Source organism: Phoxinus phoxinus, assembly GCF_949152265.1.
Source record: "Phoxinus phoxinus genome assembly, chromosome: 19".
Lineage (NCBI taxonomy): Eukaryota > Metazoa > Chordata > Actinopteri > Cypriniformes > Leuciscidae > Phoxinus > Phoxinus phoxinus.
Genome location: NC_136894.1, coordinates 31,728,246 through 31,747,311, shown reverse-complemented (window position 1 = coordinate 31,747,311; position 19,066 = coordinate 31,728,246). Strand labels below are relative to the sequence as shown.

General features: G+C 42.1%; 1 protein-coding gene across 1 annotated transcript; it reads left to right on the top strand.

Annotated features, from left to right (window-relative positions):
* Positions 1–489: 489 nt before the first annotated feature.
* On the top strand, positions 490–18,941 carry gstr (glutathione S-transferase rho). The gene is made up of 12 exons (XM_079591255.1): positions 490–758; positions 899–964; positions 2,053–2,158; positions 4,692–4,810; positions 7,028–7,116; positions 8,992–9,120; positions 10,697–11,027; positions 11,164–11,229; positions 12,441–12,546; positions 14,747–14,865; positions 17,770–17,858; positions 18,638–18,941. The coding sequence occupies exons 1-12, from the start codon at positions 591–593 to the stop codon at positions 18,768–18,770; spliced, it is 1,521 nt and encodes a 506-aa protein (XP_079447381.1). The 5' UTR covers positions 490–590; the 3' UTR covers positions 18,771–18,941.
* The last annotated feature ends 125 nt before the right edge of the window (positions 18,942–19,066 follow it).

Here is a 19,066-nt window from a genome sequence, read left to right as displayed (position 1 = left end):
TTGTTATATGGTGTTTATAAACGTTATTTTCTTAAAAAAATGTTCTGGGAAGCAAAAATTGTTATCTGGGGTAGCGTTAGTCAACAATGGCAACTGCTTTTTAATTGATACATAGCGGTGTGGATTATTACAAATATTATATTGAAAAAACTATAGTATATTTCTATTTTAAATACATGTTTGTCCCAGTTTCATCTTCGTTTCAAATGTAATTTTTGTAATTTTAATTGTAATGCAGCTTACACAGCAGAATCAAAACGAATTGTTTTTATTCCTATTCATTTTATACAATTAACAGTGTATTAACGTATTTGAGTTCCAAATTATTCTTTTTGTTTTAATTATTATTATTTTATTTTTTTTGGTTGGCATAACAAAAGCATTATTGTTTTGGTGATAAATTATATTTGAAAATGTCTTTGGAGCATGTAAAACTGGAGCTGTGACTGCGCATGCTCTTTGATCTTGCAAACAAACCACGCCCACGGGATGTCGTCACGTCAGACTCGAACGCAAGTATCTGACGCAGCAAAATCTGGTGTCCGCTCATTTACAGCCACATTTCCCGATAAAACTCGACATTAACAGTCATGGCGCAGAACATGATGCTTTACTGGAGCTCCGGCTCTCCGCCGTGCTGGAGGCTCATGATCGCGCTGGAGGAGAAGAAACTGCAGGGATACAAACACAAGCATTTGTGTTTTGACAAGAAAGAGCATCAGTGTGAAGAAGTGAAGGCTCTCAATCCCAGAGTTCAGGTGCGTCTCAGACAGACTCCTGTTGATGGGGGTTCTGGTGATGCATTACCTGTTCACCACGTGCATCTTTAATAAAGTGACAAAACATTTGACTAACTTTTATTATAATATTGCACTTTTATTATTAAATATGTTTGCAGGTTCCAACTTTCAAGCACGGAGACCTCGTCGTGAACGAGTCTTTCGCCGCGTGTCTGTATCTGGAGGTAAATCAGTGCCATAAACCGCGTTCGTAGTGCACAATTTGAACAAACACAATTCAAAAGTGTTATAATTCTTATGAATAAGAAAAGAATATGCTTAGTTAAAAAGAGGAATACTTGGGACATAATTATTTTATCATAATTGAGATAAAAAGTAGAAATCATAAACTTACTTTGTCATTATTTTGAAGTTGTATATAATTTTAGCTTTTAATGCCATAGTTATGACTGTCCATGTCAGGGTTTCTGCTTAGTATGTCAATTTCAACATTTCATATTATGTAAATGCTGGTCACAGTTTTGACTTTTCATCTCATAATTTTGGATTAGTATGTCATCATTTCAGCTTTTTATGTCATATTTTTATTCATGTTTTTTTAATGTGGCTAATGGGCTTTCATTCTAGACAGTTAAGGGTCATTAACAAAAATAAAAAAAATATTATTGCATGTATTCATAATACTTTTGTGTTACCCTGAGAAACCTTTGCATGCGTTCCCTCGCAAAAGGACGGGAAGGTTTTGTGAGCGAACGCAAATTTTCTAGTGAAACCAGTTTTGTGAAGACATTAAAATATAACTTCCATCATATTTCTGCATTACTCTGTCAGTTTAGGGGCTCTGTAACAAAACATGACAAAAAAAAAAAATTCTACAAACAGTGCATGAAAAAAGTCAAGAAACTCTAGATTGCGCAGGCTTATCGGTCCGTAATTCAATCTACTTGCAATCACATCATTCTCTATAGGGCACAGCTGATTGGTTCCTGCTGTTTCACAGTAACCAATGAGCTCGCAGCTCAACCTTCAAATACTGGTCAGCATTTGCTCTAGCAGAAACCCTCCTCCTTCCCCAGCTCCACCTGTGTAAATCTGCAGCGGGTAACTCATGTACGCTGATATTGTCGTGTGTGTGTGTGTGTGTGTGTGTGTGTATGTATGTATGTGCAGTAGCAAGTCCTGTTCATGATGGGAAAGTTTTAGTGCTTCGATGTCTTGACTTTTCTTCATTACTATTTTAGAATAGTTACACATGGACTTTTTTGACTTAAAACTCCAAGAAAAATATAAAAGAAATGTTTCTGGTTTCTAGAGTGCGTTCAAGTCTCAAGGAGCCCGTCTGATCCCGGAGGATCCCGCTGAACAGGCGCTCGTCTACCAGCGCATGTTCGAGACCAACAACCTGCAGCAGAAAATGTGTGAGTGATTTAAATCATGAACGTACATTTAAAGCTGCACGCCGACTCATTTCTCCTAGTCTGTTTACACCGCCCTAAAGCTTTACAGGCGTTTCCTCTTCATGGGTTCAGCGTTTCATTCAGAAACAATTTATAGTTTTGATTTATAGCTGTTTGATGATCGCGTTATAATTTACATTTGCGTCAGCAATGCTTCTATTGCTTGTTTCTGCTACTTCTTCACATGTGTTTTGATCAGGAGATTCAGAACTCTTTCAGGTGATGTGTTATAGCGCCCCCTAAAGTATAACAGTGGAAACATGGGTTGCTGGAAAATTGGTGGGGAAAGAGTTAACATTCGTGTGTTTGGCATCAAACTGTGTGCATAGACATCCATCCATCCATCCATCCATCATCTTCCACGGGGCCGGGTCGCAGGGGCAGCGGTTTAAGCAGAGATGCCCAGACTTCCCTCTCCCTAGACCAGGGGTCACCAAACTCAGTCCTGGAGGGCCGCTGTCCTGCAGAGTTTAGCTCCAACCCCAATTAAACACACCTGAACAAGCTAATCAAGGTCTCACTAGGCATACTAGAAACGATCAGGCAGGTGTGTTGGACCTGGTTGGAACTAAACTCTGCAGGACAGCGGCCCTCCAGGACCGAGTTTGGTGACCCCTGCCCCGGACACTTCCTCCAGCTCTTCTGGGGGGACACCGAGGCGTTCCCAGGCCAGCCGGGAGACATAGTCTCTCCAGCGTGTCCTAGGTCTTCCCCGGGGTCTTCTCCCGGTGGGACGTGCCCGGAACACCTTCCCGGGAAGGCGTCCAGGAGGCACCGGAGCCGATGCCCGAGCCACCTCAGCTGACCCCTCTCGATGTGGAGGAGCAGCGGCTCTACTCTGAGCTCCTCCCGAGTGACCGAGCTCCTCACCCGATCTCTAAGGGATCGCCCCGCCACCCTGCAGAGAAAGCTCATTTCGGCCGCCTGTATCCGGGATCTTGTCCTTTCGGTCATGACCCAAAGCTCATGACCATAGGTGAGAGTAGGAACGTAGATAAACCGGTAAATCGAGAGCTGAGCCGCTCACCACGACAGACCGGTACATCGACCGCATTACTGCAGCAGCTTCACCGATCCGTCTGTCAATCTCCGTTCCATCCTTCCCTCACTCGTGAACAAGACCCCAAGATACTTAAACTCCTCCACTTGAGGCAGGAACTCTCCACCAACCTGAAGTAGGCAAGCCAGCTTTTTCCGACTGAGGACGATATTAACTAAATTGATGTCAACAGTTAGCCTATAGCATTATACAGCATTAGCCTCCTCATATAACCTTTCACAGGTCTTTAAAGGGGCTTAGAGGCCCCCCTAGGCTTAGAGTTAAACTTTTGTGTAAAATCATAATTAGAAAGGAAACACCACTTTTAAGATTGACCGTATTTTCGTTTTAGGTCAAAATGCCTTTTGAAAGGGTTAGGGTAGAAGAGCTCGGGGCACTTCTATGATAGCATCAAAATCGCTGTTTTTAAAACACTAATGCGGCTCGACACAACATGAGACTGTGCTGGAAGTGTCACCAGCGGCGCTACACATGAACTCCAGCATTGACTACATTGGTTGTGTACACAGAGTTTACTAAAAATAAAGGTTTTGTACGACTCACTTTATCAGTTAGTGTTTCCGGTGGCTGGAATTTTGTCAGTCAAATGTAGTCGATCTCCGAATGCAACGTAACATGAGGAGAGTAAAGATGGAAAGCGTCTAAAGCTTAGTTCCATATAAATTCACGGATAATTTGTTGTTTTGTCGTTAGTGAAAATCAATATGGACCTTGTATTTGAAAAAGGATCATCATATAATAATGAAATGAATCCGTGACACAGATCAACTACTTTTGACTGACAAAATCCCGGCGGTCGGGAAGAACAACAGCTACAGTGAGTCGTTCAAAACCTTTCTTTTTAGTAAACTCTGTGTACAGAAACACTGTAGTCAATGCTGGAGTTCATGTGTAGAGCCGCTGGTGACACTTCAAGCTCAGTCTCATGTTGTGTCGAGCCGCATTAGTGTTTTAAAAACAGCGATTTTGATGCTATCACAGTAGTGCCCCATGCACTCCCATTCAAAAGTCATTTAGACCGAAATCGAAAATACGGCCAAACTTAAAAGTGGCGTTTCCATTCTAATTATGATTTCACACAAAAGTTTAACTCGGGTAGATTATCAAAAAGAGCCTAGGTTCAATTTTGGCGACAGTTCCCCTTTAAAAGTAAGAACAATAGTGGATCTGTACTTACTGTATATCACTTAGATCTTCATTCATTCGGTTGAAAATAGTTTATTATAGTAATTCATGTAGTTTATTCGCCTTCATTGTCCTATCACATGAACTCTTTGCTCGCGGTTTGCAAGCCGTTATGGTTCTTGCACTCGATGGCGTCCAACAAGCGCCTACTAGTGGTTGAAGTGGTCAGCAGTTTTGTTTCACACTGAGTGGGCGACAGTCAGCCGGTTATTATGTGTTGAACTCTTGTGTGTGTGTGTGTGTGTGCAGATGACGTGGCCTTCTACGAGTGGTACGTCCCTGAAGGAGAGCGGCACGAATCGGCCCTGAAGAGGAATAGAGAGACTCTAGTCACCGAGCTGAAACTGTGGGACGGATACTTGGAGAAGGTTGTGTTTCATCCGGGATTCTCCGATCGATCCGTATCGGCCTATCATCAAATTCTGTGACGCGATCGCTAGTAGCGCTGCCCTCGACTAAAGAGTTTTCTAGTTGACTATTAGTTATTCATTTAAGCCAGGGGTAGGGAACGTCGGTCCTGGAGAGCCATAGCCCTGCAGAGTTTAGCTCCAACCCTGATAAAAACTCACCTGATTGTAGCCTTAAAGGAACACTTCACCCATTTGCATTAGACTTTGTATCTTTAGAAACCCAGTCACATTTTCGAATGGTCATGGTTTATTCCCTTATTTTCCCCTGAGATGGGAGAAATAAGGATTTAAGTGTTCCACTTCCTGCTTTTTATGACGCAAAAATCGTCAATTTGCGTCATAAAAAGCAGGAAGTCAAATTTCTTTGAATAAGGGTAAGACTACAAACACTAGCTCATCATTTATCCAGTAGAAGGCGCTGTTCCGCATGTTTTCAACCCGCCCATAGAGGGATCTCACTCACAGAATGTACATAACGTTATAGTGTCAGCCATTCTTTATTTGGAAGCTAAGCTAACAGTTTCTTATTCTGTGGAGAAAAGTGAGTAGTAGCGGTGACCATCCTCTTTTTCCCGGACATGTCCGGCCGTCGAGATCGTCCAAAATGTCCAGGATTCGGCTTTTGCTTTCTGCAGTCGCATTCATAGTTTACATGCACACCTTTTGTTTCAATCTAACTGAATTCATTCCGATTGGTGAATCTGAATGTAGTGTTTACATGAACGCTAAACAAGTGATCGTTTGATGTGCGTTTTAACATTGCTAGGAAAATTCCCGCTCCTCCGTGAGAGATACGAGACCGGTGCGTCTCACAGGCGCCGGCGCCACTCATCAGTAATCACGCCACCGGGCTCGCATCGTTCTCCGCGGCCGTCAGTCTCGTTCCTGCTCGTCACAGTAAACATGAGGAATGGCGACTGTAGAACGCAAAAGCCGAATCCTGGACATTTTGGGCGACATCAAAATACTGGGCAGACTCACGGAGACTCACTAGTAGCATATAGCCTTGTTGTTTACTGCGATCTCTTACCGGTAGGCGTGGCCTCCTAGGGCAGCGAAGCAAGTGCATTCTGGGAGTTGTTGTCTTTCATCCCCATAAGCCAAAAATACATTTTCTGGCTTTTCTCAGTCTAGAAGGCTCCAAATTCAAAAATAATTTCACATTTCTTCTACATAAATGACCCATTTTAAATACACATTCATCTTTCCAGAGGTGAAGTGTTCCTTTAATGATCCTAAAGACATTGATTAGCTGGTTCAGGTGTGTTTGATTAGGGTTGGAACTAAACTCTGCAGGGCTATAGCTCTCCAGGACCGACGTTCCCTACCCCTGATTTAAGCGATTCATCGACTTATCGAACTTGTATATTAATAAGCCAAATCATAATAATGAGCCTGTATTTGCCTACATAGCCTAATCAGCACACACACACACACACACACACACAAACACAAAGCCACAGCGCACCAGCAAACCTCATGATTATCAATGGGAGACTGTCTGAACATTTGAATAATTCATTGATAAACTCGTGTTTTCTATGTTTTCGGCTGCAGTGATGAATCTCTGCATTAGTGCACACACATATCTGCACGTTTCATAACATAATCTGAGGATATTTGTTTTCCATTTAAATCGGTTAATTAAAAAATAGACACATCCAGCTTTCGATAGATGTTTCTCATGTCTGTGAGGAAAGTTCACGCTGAGTTCACAGAGACCGACGGCAGAAAGCACATCTGGTGTTTTCTTTATTTTACAAAAGCACAGCGTTCAGTTATTGTGAGTGAACACAAATAAAATGAGTCTATTTCCAGTGACGTTCTAGGCTACTCTTGATGCGAGACCAAACATTGAGTATTTTACGTGAAATGCAAGTGTCATGCAGTAAGAGCGCTAATAGCTTCCACACTTGGTTATGCGTGTAATAATCGGCTAGCGCACATTTATCTAGGTTAGCATTATAGCGCGTGGCCATGTAAAGTTGCTACTACTTGCACGTTTCAAATGATAAGCCATATTTAAGGTCGACGGATGATAGACAAACGTTTGGATTTGTAGTTAACACAAGTACCCGCCGTTAATGATCTGTCCCGGGCCTAGATTAACCTTTGGCCATTGAACTTTAACCCTTATTTGTCCTCCTAATAAACTCGTTCTCATTTGTTGGCCAGATGGGTAAAGGGTCGTTCCTCGCCGGCAAGAACTTCACCATGGCAGACGTGGTTTGTTTCCCAGTTATCGCATATTTCCCACGACTTCAGTGAGTGCAATCATCATCAATCCTCCATGTTTAATCATAATGTCAGGTTAAGGTTTAATGTTGGATCTGTGTGACTGGTTTAATGTCGGATCTGTGTGACTGGTTTAATGTCGGATCTGTGTGACTGGTTTAATGTTGGATCTGTGTCACTGGTTTAATGTTGGATCTGTGTGACTGGTTTAATGTCGGATCTGTGTGACTGGTTTAATGTTGGATCTGTGTCACTGGTTTAATGTTGGGTCTGTGTGACTGGTTTAATGTTGGGTCTGTGTCACTGGTTTAATGTTGGATCTGTGTGACTGGTTTAATGTTGGATCTGTGTGACTGGTTTAATGTTGGATCTGTGTGACTGGTTTAATGTTGGGTCTGTGTGACTGGTTTAATGTTGGATCTGTGTGACTGGTTTAATGTTGGATCTGTGTGACTGGTTTAATGTTGGATCTGTGTGACTGGTTTAATGTTGGATCTGTGTGACTGGTTTAATGTTGGATCTGTGTGACTGGTTTAATGTTGGGTCTGTGTGACTGGTTTAATGTTGGATCTGTGTGACTGGTTTAATGTTGGGTCTGTGTGACTGGTTTAATGTTGGATCTGTGTGACTGGTTTAATGTTGGATCTGTGTGACTGGTTTAATGTTGGGTCTGTGTGACTGGTTTAATGTTGGATCTGTGTGACTGGTTTAATGTTGGGTCTGTGTGACTGGTTTAATGTTGGATCTGTGTGACTGGTTTAATGTTGGATCTGTGTGACTGGTTTAATGTTGGATCTGTGTGACTGGTTTAATGTTGGATCTGTGTGACTGGTTTAATGTTGGATCTGTGTGACTGGTTTAATGTTGGATCTGTGTGACTGGTTTAATGTTGGGTCTGTGTGACTGGTTTAATGTTGGGTCTGTGTGACTGGTTTAATGTTGGATCTGTGTGACTGGTTTAATGTTGGATCTGTGTGACTGGTTTAATGTTGGGTCTGTGTGACTGGTTTAATGTTGGGTCTGTGTGACTGGTTTAATGTTGGATCTGTGTGACTGGTTTAATGTTGGATCTGTGTGACTTGTTTAATGTTGGATCTGTGTGACTGGTTTAATGTTGGATCTGTGTGGCTGGTTTAATGTTGGGTCTGTGTGACTGGTTTAATGTTGGGTCGGTGTGACTGGTTTAATGTTGGATCTGTGTGACTGGTTTAATGTTGGATCTGTGTGACTGGTTTAATGTTGGATCTGTGTGACTGGTTTAATGTTGGATCTGTGTGACTGGTTTAATGTTGGGTCTGTGTGACTGGTTTAATGTTGGGTCTGTGTGACTGGTTTAATGTTGGATCTGTGTGACTGGTTTAATGTTGGGTCTGTGTGACTGGTTTAATGTTGGGTCTGTGTGACTGGTTTAATGTTGGATCTGTGTGACTGGTTTAATGTTGGATCTGTGTGACTGGTTTAATGTTGGATCTGTGACTGGTTTAATGTTGAGTCTGTGTGACTGGTTTAATGTTGGATCTGTGTGACTGGTTTAATGTTGGATCTGTGTGACTGGTTTAATGTTGGATCTGTGTGACTGGTTTAATGTTGGGTCTGTGTGACTGGTTTAATGTTGGGTCTGTGTGACTGGTTTAATGTTGGATCTGTGTGACTGGTTTAATGTTGGATCTGTGACTGGTTTAATGTTGGATCTGTGTGACTGGTTTAATGTTGGATCTGTGTGACTGGTTTAATGTTGGATCTGTGACTGGTTTAATGTTGGATCTGTGTGACTGGTTTAATGTTGGATCTGTGTGACTGGTTTAATGTTGGGTCTGTGTGACTGGTTTAATGTTGGGTCTGTGTGACTGGTTTAATGTTGGATCTGTGACTGGTTTAATGTTGGATCTGTGACTGGTTAACAGCTGTCCTAAAGAGAAATGTCCCAGACTGATGGAGTATTATGAAATGGTGAAGGACCGTCCCAGTATTAAAGCCAGCTGGCCTCTGGAGTGGCTGGAGAAACCCGAGGGTCCGGATACACTGAAGAACCTGTGAGGAACATCGAGACGTCCTCAACACCTCTGGATCATCACAGAATCACATTAATATTGATTAAAGTTCAGCTTTGATGTATTCAGTAATTGCCTATGATGTTTTCTAACAGTCCTTTATGCAAGAAATGTTCCCGAAGTCTCTCTTCCTAATCAACTCCTGTTCAATCTCAACTCTTGTCTTGTTTACTTTGCTGCACCTTTCAGTTGACGGACGTTTCATTTGTGAACTTTTATTGTGAACCGTTTCTAAATATGAAGTTTGTTATTGTCTGTAATGGCAGATTAACACCAGAAAATATCAATGTGGGCCGGATCTGGGCCGACACTATATTGCTGTCTGGGTTTCAATTAATGTTATTAATTATGTTTATCCGTACAACAAATAAAAAGTAAGTTGATCCAACTGGTATGGGACACCGGTATGCAAACCATAGGCTATCTTGTTTTTATTGTTGAATTCATGAAAAGAATCCGAGCACATCAACCATATGATTAAATAAAATAACATTTGTCCATTTAATGTAAGATTAGCACAGGGGTACCCAGATTTAACATTTTCTCAGCACCAAATAACAACCATTTAAACAAAAGCTGTGGTTTTCAAAATACGAAATTTATAAACGGTCATTAGAAAAATGAAAGAAATTGCTTATTAAAAACTTCAAATTCTTCATTCAGGCGTGACAACTCTCTCCGAAATCATAATTACGATCATATATATTAATTGTAAGTAATTATTCAATAAAGAGATCGATAAACTGATGTCAGTCAGTCGGCAGTAAAACGAAATGACCGTTAATTATTAAATTCCGCGAGTATCTTTCTGTGCTTCAGTTTTCACACTATGCGCTTAATCCTGTTTAATATTTTAGCTTTACAGTTGGAATTATCTGGTCATAACGTGTTTTGACGGATCAAATTTCTACATTTTATTATATCAGAGCTCTGACTGGCGGGAAACTAGGAACAAATGAAACCGGTAACTGAGGAATAGTACAAACTAAAGTCCGAGAAATTGAAACTAACACACATATCAATAATTCTGTAATGGTTATTTTATGGTTATAAAACTTCCTGCAACGTTCTGGGAAAGTTAGTTTTTGGTTACAAAAAAAATAAGTTCGTATACCCTCTTATTTGGTTGCAAAAAATAAAAATCACACAATAATTCTCGTGTGCAGATAAAACTGGACTGAGATCAGAATGCTTGAATAAAACATTTGTAAAAGAATCGAGGAGCCATGCGCATTTCAAGGCAAAATCAGCTTTAATGAAGCGTACAGTTCATAAACCCGAGCTATAAAAGCACATCTTCCACAATGATGATCATCTGAGTGACTGCAGTGTTCAGCTCGGGTGATCTTCATCATCATGTGGACTTTAGACACTTCGGGCTGATAAGTCAACATGAGGAATGACTCAGCGAAATACTGTTGAAAAACCCCATAGGCCTACATTTACACTTGTAATCGCTTTTTTTCATGAACATTATTACATTCTTTTAATAAGTGAAATATTTAACTCTTTTTAACTAAATTTAAACACAATTTCCTTTAGGTTAAAATGTTCGGTAACCCTTTACAACAAGGTTCCTTTTGTTGATGACCGACGTCATCTTCTCTTCACACGAGCATATAAACTGCGCATGCTCCTTGAACTTGCGAACAGGCCACGCCCACCTTCAGACTCGAAACGCAGTGAAATCTGTCACAACATTTCTGATTAAACTCGACATTATGGCGCAGAAAATGATGCTTTACTGGGGCTCCGGCTCTCCGCCGTGCTGGAGGCTCATGATCGCGCTGGAGGAGAAGAAACTGCAGGGATACAAACACAAACTTCTGTCTTTTGACAAGAAAGAGCATCAGTGTGAAGAAGTGAAGGCTCTCAATCCCAGAGTTCAGGTGCGTCTCAGACAGACTCCTGTTGATGGGGGTTCTGGTGATTGCATTACGCGTTTACTACAAATGCAACTTTCATAAAGAGACACGACATTAAGCCAACTTTTTTTTAAACATTGCACATTTATTTATTTTGCAGCTTCCAACTTTCAAGCACGGAGACCTCGTCGTGAACGAGTCTTTCGCCGCGTGTCTGTATCTGGAGGTAAATCAGTGCCATAGAAGTTCCTTAAGCTCGTAGAAATACATCTGTGCCCAATTTATCGATCCCAGCTGAGGAATATGGTCTTATCTAGCGAAACGATCGGTCATTTTCTAAAATAAAGTATGCATGACTGAACGCTACGAGAGCACATTCCCGCAACATAATAATAAATTGGTAAATCTTAATGACTAAAAAGTAAAAGTTATGATAAAGTCATAATTATGAAATACGAAATGATAATTGAGATAAAAAATTGAAATCATAACATACTCATTTAGACTTTTTGTCATAATTTTTCATTTATTATAATTTTCTCTTTTTATGTCATAATTTTGACTGTCAATTTCAACTTTTTGTCATTATTATGAAAATGTAAGTCAAAGTTTTGACTTCATCTCATAATCATGAATTAGTATGTCATCATTTTGACTTTTTATGTCCTAATTATAACTTACAAAAGCATGTTTTTTTCTTATGTGATGAAAATAAACTTGCATACATAGTTAAGAGCTGATCATAAAAATATATATTTCAATGTTTTTGCATGCATTTACAAAACTTTTACATTCCTCTGAGAAACTTTCGCATGCGTTCACTTGCTAAAGAACGCAAAGGTTTTGTGAGCGAACGCAAATGCTCTATTGGAACCCGTTTTGTGAAAGACCGCAAAAATATTAAAATATATTTTAAACTCCCGTCATATTTTTCCATGACTGTCAGTTTAGGGGAAAAAAAAATATGACAAATAAAATCAGTGATTAATATTTTCCTTCGGGTTTTATACAAACAGTGCACTGCGTTTGAGTCGGCGACATCTCGCAGGATTACAGTCTGAATAAACAACAAATAATATTAATATTATCTATCAAACTGGGATCTGTGTTACAAATCACTTTGTTCTAGTTTTCAAGGGTTAAAGAAAAGCTAAGCGCATTAAATTAAGTGATATTCTATTCCAGTTAAGAGTAGATTAAAATAGATTTATAAAAGTTCCAATGTAGACTTTCCATGTTTATATGCTTATATCGCATGTATTTGTTATACACAGCTGATTGGTTCCTGCTGTATCAGTAGCCAATTGGTTAGCATTTGCTTTTGAAAATGAATCAATGCTTTTCAAGGAAAAGTAGTATTTTTTTGTAGTAATTGAACAGATCCGAACACAAAGACGAGGGTCACGTCTCTGACTGATCAATGTTTCTGGTTTCTAGAGTGCGTTCAAGTCTCAAGGAGCCCGTCTGATCCCGGAGGATCCCGCTGAACAGGCGCTCGTCTACCAGCGCATGTTCGAGACCGACAACCTGCAGCAGAAAATGTGTGAGTGATTTAAATCATGAACATTTAAAGCTGTCCAAACCATAGCAGAGCTACTCAAGCCCTCGTGGTCTATGACACGGTTTAGAGATAAGACAAAAAATAAGTTCATGACAAGTGTTTATTAATTGATAGTCTGATGTTTGCAAGATTTAAAGTCCCCCTGTAGTGAAAATCCAGCGTTTAATGTAGTTTATGTGTGTATGAGGAGTTATTAATCTGCTTTAACACACACCATGTGTAAGTTCATAAGTGGACAGCATTGCTGAGTATTTTCTGCTTAAAACTGCAGTGAACCAAAGACAGTCTCAGGCCATGTCCACACGGACACGGGTATTTTTATAACCGGAGCGGCGCACAATCTGACGTCAAACACAGCGGATAACGGCGCACACTTTGACGTCGCAAGGCAAAAACTCCGGTTTTACTGTCTACACGACAACACTGCAACCGGCGTTTCTGAAGATCCTCACCCTGGCAGGGGTTTTCAAAAATGTTCGGTTTCAGTGACCAGATACTGCGTCTCCGTGTGGACGAACGGGCGAACCGCGTAAAAAAAGTCACGGTTATAAAAATACCCGTGTTCGTGTGGACAAGGCCTCAAAAACACGGTTTGAAATCGCTGGTGTTTCTGACGTCACACACTACCTTGTAACCAATCAGATCAACGTGTGATCGCCAACCAGTGGATCTCTGAGTGAGTGAGTGGAGGCGGGGCTCATTTGCATATTCATAGAACCGTGCATACTAAATGAGGCAAGGGTGTGGAGTTACATTCAAGATATTTTAAAGATTTTTTTTTTTTATATATATATATTTTTAATATGTAATTTTGGTGATCAAATATTAGTTTTAAGGGTTAATATTAGTGACTACTGGGGAACTTTAAGATCTTTGTTGACTGTCACAGCTTGAAGGCAACATTTTGTAATTTTTAATGATTTCACATGATTTCAAATGGCAAACTTAAAAGTAATGGCTTATAAATCTACCAAAAAAAAAAAAAAAAAAAGTAGTATAAAAAAACATGGTCTCATTTGATAGAAACCTTTAATATTTTGAAGATATATTTTGATCATGTTTGGAGGTTCTGATGTTACAACACTGCTGAGAAAACCTTAGAAAAAGTGATGCAATTTATTGATTTATTCGGTAATGCTTGTCTGACATGACGGTTATTAAGAAGTATATGACCGGTCATAAATCATATCAAGTTTGGGCTTGTTCACAGTGGATAACTGCATCTGGGCCACAGTTTGTGTTTATCTCAAAGCAATCAGACATTATGGCATTTGGAACAATGGTAGCCTTTTTATTTAAAGTCCATAAACTCTTCAAACAAGTGATCTGAGTTTTACTGAACTTGTGTAAACGCCAGAAAGCATAAAAATATTAATAAATATGTGACCCTGGATCCCAAACCCAGTCTGGAGCCGCACGGGTATATCTGTGGCAATAGCAACTATACACTGTACGGGTCAAACTGATCCATTTCTCTTTTATGCCAAAAAATCATGAGGATATTAAGATCATGTTCCATGAAGATATTTAGTAAATGTCCTGCCGTAAATATATAAAACATGTATTTGTGAGTGAATGCAGCACAATCGTGAACATAAATGCACAACTTTAAAGGAGATTTTCTCAATGTTTACATTTTTTTGCTCCTCAGATTCCAGATTTTCAATAGTTGTGTCTCGACCAAATATTGTCCTATCCTAACAAACCACACATCAATGGAGAGATTATTTATTCAGCTTTCAGAAGATGTATAAATCTCAAATTATTTTTAAAATGGACCCATGTGACTGGTTTTGTGGTCCAGGGTCACATATCGCTGCAAGCAAAATATGCCTATGCTGCCATCTAGTGGTTATAGTATAAATTAAATTTGATTAATCTTTCAACCAGCCTAATCTGCCTATTTTAGTGTACACATACTGCTTTAATTGAGAAAAAATATAATAAAATGTGCTTATTTCTAGTATCTTATATAGAAATAAATTGTGTACAATTCAGAGGAGAATATACGGATCTCTACTCATCCGGTTCAAAATAGTTTATAATAGAAATTCATGCAGTTTATTCGCTGTCATCGTCCTCCTATCACATGCTCTCTTTGCTCGCCGGATCAGCCGAATAAACAGCCGGTTATTTTCGTGTGTGTGTGTGTGTGTGTGTGTGTGTGTGTGTGTGTGTGCAGATGACGTGGCCTATTACGAGTGGTTCGTCCCTGAAGGAGAGCGGCACGAATCGGCCCTGAAGAGGAATAAAGAGACTCTAGTCGCCGAGCTGAAACTGTGGGACGGATACTTGGAGAAGGTTGTGTTTTAAAGTCAAGTCCGCTTTATTTCATCAGCGCTTTATACAGTACAGGTTGTTTCAAAGCAGCTGCACAGTGATGAAGAGGAGAATAACACAATCAGTGATGCAAACTTCATCCAATATCAGTCAAAATCAGCTGTAAATCAGATCAATTCAGTGTAGGTTTGTTCTCTTCTAAAGTGTCAGTTCAGTCAAATCAATATTACTGAATGTCTTCATGACCCCAAGTCATGAAATCGAACTTGAAACCATTTGTTAATCGATCTATTAGCAATATAAATTATCAATTTATGTATACAGATTCCTGGTCTCATTATGAACAATGCATGTTCCATAGATGATCTCTTCATATTTCCATGTATGTAAATGTAATGACACAACAGCAGCTGAAAACAATGAGTATTAGTGGAGCAAGTAAATGCAAATTTCCATTTCTTTTTTTTAGATTAATTGCATTATGAATTGCATGTTTGTTCAATTCTTGCTTTTTAAATAGAGGATAACATATGGTATATGGTTACATATGGTAACCCTCGTTCCCTGAGGGAGGGAACGGAGACGCCACGTCGAACCCGACGAATAGGAGAGGCCAATCTACTTCGAGTGAAACTTAAAACAAGCCAATACACATTGGCATGCAATAATTTGCATCAGCTGTTCAGCCTCAGCGCGGGTATATAACGAGCAGCTGGTGATTGCACTGTAGCTTTTTGCTGAGGAGCCGAGCCTGATAAGCTGGCCGTCCCGGCGGGTGGCAGCAGATGTGGCGGCGGGACGTGGCGTCTCTGTTCCCTCCCTCGGGGAACGAGGGTTACCATATGTAACCGAGACGTTCCTCTTCGGTCGGGAGTCGACGCCATGTAAAACCCGACAAATAGGAATCCACACCAAAGGGCCACAGCTGCTGCACCCCCTCCAGCGCCCTGTGTAAGCCTCTACACCTCTACACAGAGTGTATCTGTCACTGTTGTTCCGTGATAACCCATACAGTGAGATTATTGGATAACACTGGGAAAGCGGGCCCGAACTGAGGGAGGGGAACACTGCAGAAGCCACATTCTCGAGGAGTTAAGTGGAGATCTACATATGGACTAACCCAAGGGTTGTAGGCATATGAGTAGTGGGTGACTTAGCCCAAGGGTAAGACACAGGCTTACATTTAGGAGCAGCCGTGGAGAATATACACATATGGGACCCAGCCTATATCCGGTTCTCTCTGGGAGGCGACCCGGAGCGGAGTCTGAGTGTGCTGCGCAACACTTGCCTGGTTCCACTGGGCAGGAGGTGCAGGAGGCGGCTTGGTTGCGTTCTCGAGCCTAGCGCTGCTGCCCGCAGGCGATAGAGGCGGGGATGAGAGTGGTGAGGATTCTCTCCCCCACTGCTCTCCGGGTCCTCTTCGGACCCAGAGATGTTAGAAACTGCTCTTCTATTGAAAATTTGGGTACCGCTGGTTTTGAGGCCAGCGGCGGAACACAAATAAAACGGAACAAAGGATTTTCCACCCGGCCCTCTTCCGGGATGCGTTCATCGTCTCCTGGAGAGCAGTCCCTTCCATCTCTGGGTCGCCCGTCCTAAGGCCGCTTACCCCTGGTTTTGCCGGTCTTCTTAGCAGGGCCCTGGAGGGGTGGGGCGGCCTGTCTGCGACTGGCTCCACGGCGCCGTTTAGGACTGAGCAGACTGAGGGGTCGCGGACGGTGGGGTGGAGGCAGCAGCTGACCGTGATGTGTCTGATGGCCTCAGTCTGCTTTTGTACAGCCGAGAACAGCTTGGCGAAGTTCTCAACCGCGTCGCCGAAGAGGCCGGTCTGGGACACGGGGTAGTTAAGGAACCAGAGCTTGTCGGTCTCCCGCATGTCGGCCTGACCACCCTCGTGCAGGTTCTTCAGTGCCTTGCCGTGCATGGCAGAGGCAGCTTCCCCACAGGCCTTGTAAGCCTTGCTGGTTAAGTCCGACGAGTACTTACAGGCCCTGGAAGGAATACATGGTTCTCCACGCCAACTGGAGTTAGGGCACAGTTGCAGAGCAACGGCCCGCTCCACTGGCGGAATACGCGTGTATCCCTCAGCTGCCCCGTCCACGTCCCCGTGAGCTCCTCGTGGTGCACCTCCGGGAAGAAAGGCACTGGGGTGGGTTGCTGAGAACCAGTGCGAGCCACCCCAAGATACCAATCATCTAACCTCTAGGGTTCGGGCCCGGCCCTGTTGGCGGCCCGGGAAAGCATGGCCATCATCTCCGGGTCCATCTTGGGCACCGCTGACACACCCGAAGGGGGCAGCGGCGCCGAGTCGTCGTCCGCGGAGAGGTCTGACCCACCCTCCAATGCAGCGATCGACATCCGATCGTCGCGGGGAGCACCAAAGGAGACGACTGGTACACACCTCGTGGATGGTCCAGCACGTTCCGTTGGTGGCTCAACTGGCTGCGGAGCATGAGAGGGGTGAGGGTGCCTAGGGGGTTGGTTGCCTGAAGGAAGCGCGCTCTCCGTAATCCTCAGGTCTCCCGTGCCACCGCCCGAAGCAACCAGTCTGAGTAGGATTGGATTGAGGCAGAGACACGGGGACTCCGCCCCTTTGCAGGAGCGAGAGTCTCGACCGAAGCTCCACGATGGTCATCATCCCACAATGGCATCGAAGTGCTCGGCTGCAATCACCAGCTGCTCGTAATATACCCGCGCTGCGCAGCTGAAGCAAATGATTGCACGCCAATATGTATTGGCTTGTTTTAAGTTTCACTCGAAGTAGATTGGCCTCTCTAGCGAGATTCCCATTCGTGGGGTTCGACGTGGCGTCGACTCTCGACCGAAGAGGAACTATTGCCATAACATTTCACTTCATCAACCTTTGGCTATTGAACTTGAACCCTTATTGTCCTCTTAATAAACTCGTTCTCATTTGTTGGCCAGATGGGTAAAGGGTCGTTCCTCGCCGGCAAGGACTTCACCATGGCGGACGTGGTTTGTTTCCCAGTTATCGCATATTTCCCACGATTTCAGTGAGTGCAATCATCATCAATCCTCCATGTTTAATCATAATGTCAGGTTAAGGTTTAATGTTGGATCTGTGTGACTGGTTTAATGTTGGGTCTGTGTGACTGGTTTAATGTTGGGTCTGTGTGACTGGTTTAATGTTGGGTCTGTGTGACTGGTTTAATGTTGGGTCTGTGTGACTGGTTTAATGTTGGGTCTGTGTGACTGGTTTAATGTTGGGTCTGTGTGACTGGTTTAATGTTGGGTCTGTGTGACTGGTTTAATGTTGGATCTGTGTGACTGGTTTAATGTTGGATCTGTGTGACTGGTTTAATGTTGGGTCTGTGTGACTGGTTTAATGTTGGATCTGTGTGACTGGTTTATTGTTGGATCTGTGTGACTGGTTTAATGTTGGATCTGTGTGACTGGTTTAATGTTGGATCTGTGTGACTGGTTTAATGTTGGATCTGTGTGACTGGTTTAATGTTGGATCTGTGTGACTGGTTTAATGTTGGATCTGTGTGACTGGTTTAATGTTGGGTCTGTGTCACTGGTTTAATGTTGGGTCTGTGTGACTGGTTTAATGTTGGATCTGTGTGACTGGTTTAATGTTGGATCTGTGTGACTGGTTTAATGTTGGGTCTGTGTGACTGGTTTAATGTCGGATCTGTGTGACTGGTTTAATGTTGGGTCTGTGTGACTGGTTTAATGTTGGGTCTGTGTGACTGGTTTAATGTTGGATCTGTGACTGGTTTAATGTTGGATCTGTGACTGGTTTAATGTTGGATCTGTGACTGGTTAACAGCTGTCCTAAAGAGAAATGTCCCAGACTGATGGAGTATTATGAAATGGTGAAGGACCGTCCCAGTATTAAAGCCAGCTGGCCTCCACACTGGCTGGAGAATCCCGAGGGTCCGGATACACTGAAGAACCTGTGAGGAACATCGAGACGCTCCCGACAGCGGATCACATTAATATTGCATAAAGTTCAGCTTTGATATATTCATTAATTTCCTATGATGTTTTTCTAACAGTCCTTGATGTTGAATCACAATTCTTGTCTTGTTTACATCTGCATCTGTTCTAATAAAGTTTTATCCTCTTCAATCAAACTGAGCAAAATATTTATTATCATTACAAGAAATGGATTTTGTGCTAATAATTTAAAACGGAACCATATTTTTAAGTTTGAAATGGTCTTTTTTGTTTACTTTGTAGCATATTTAGCAGACTT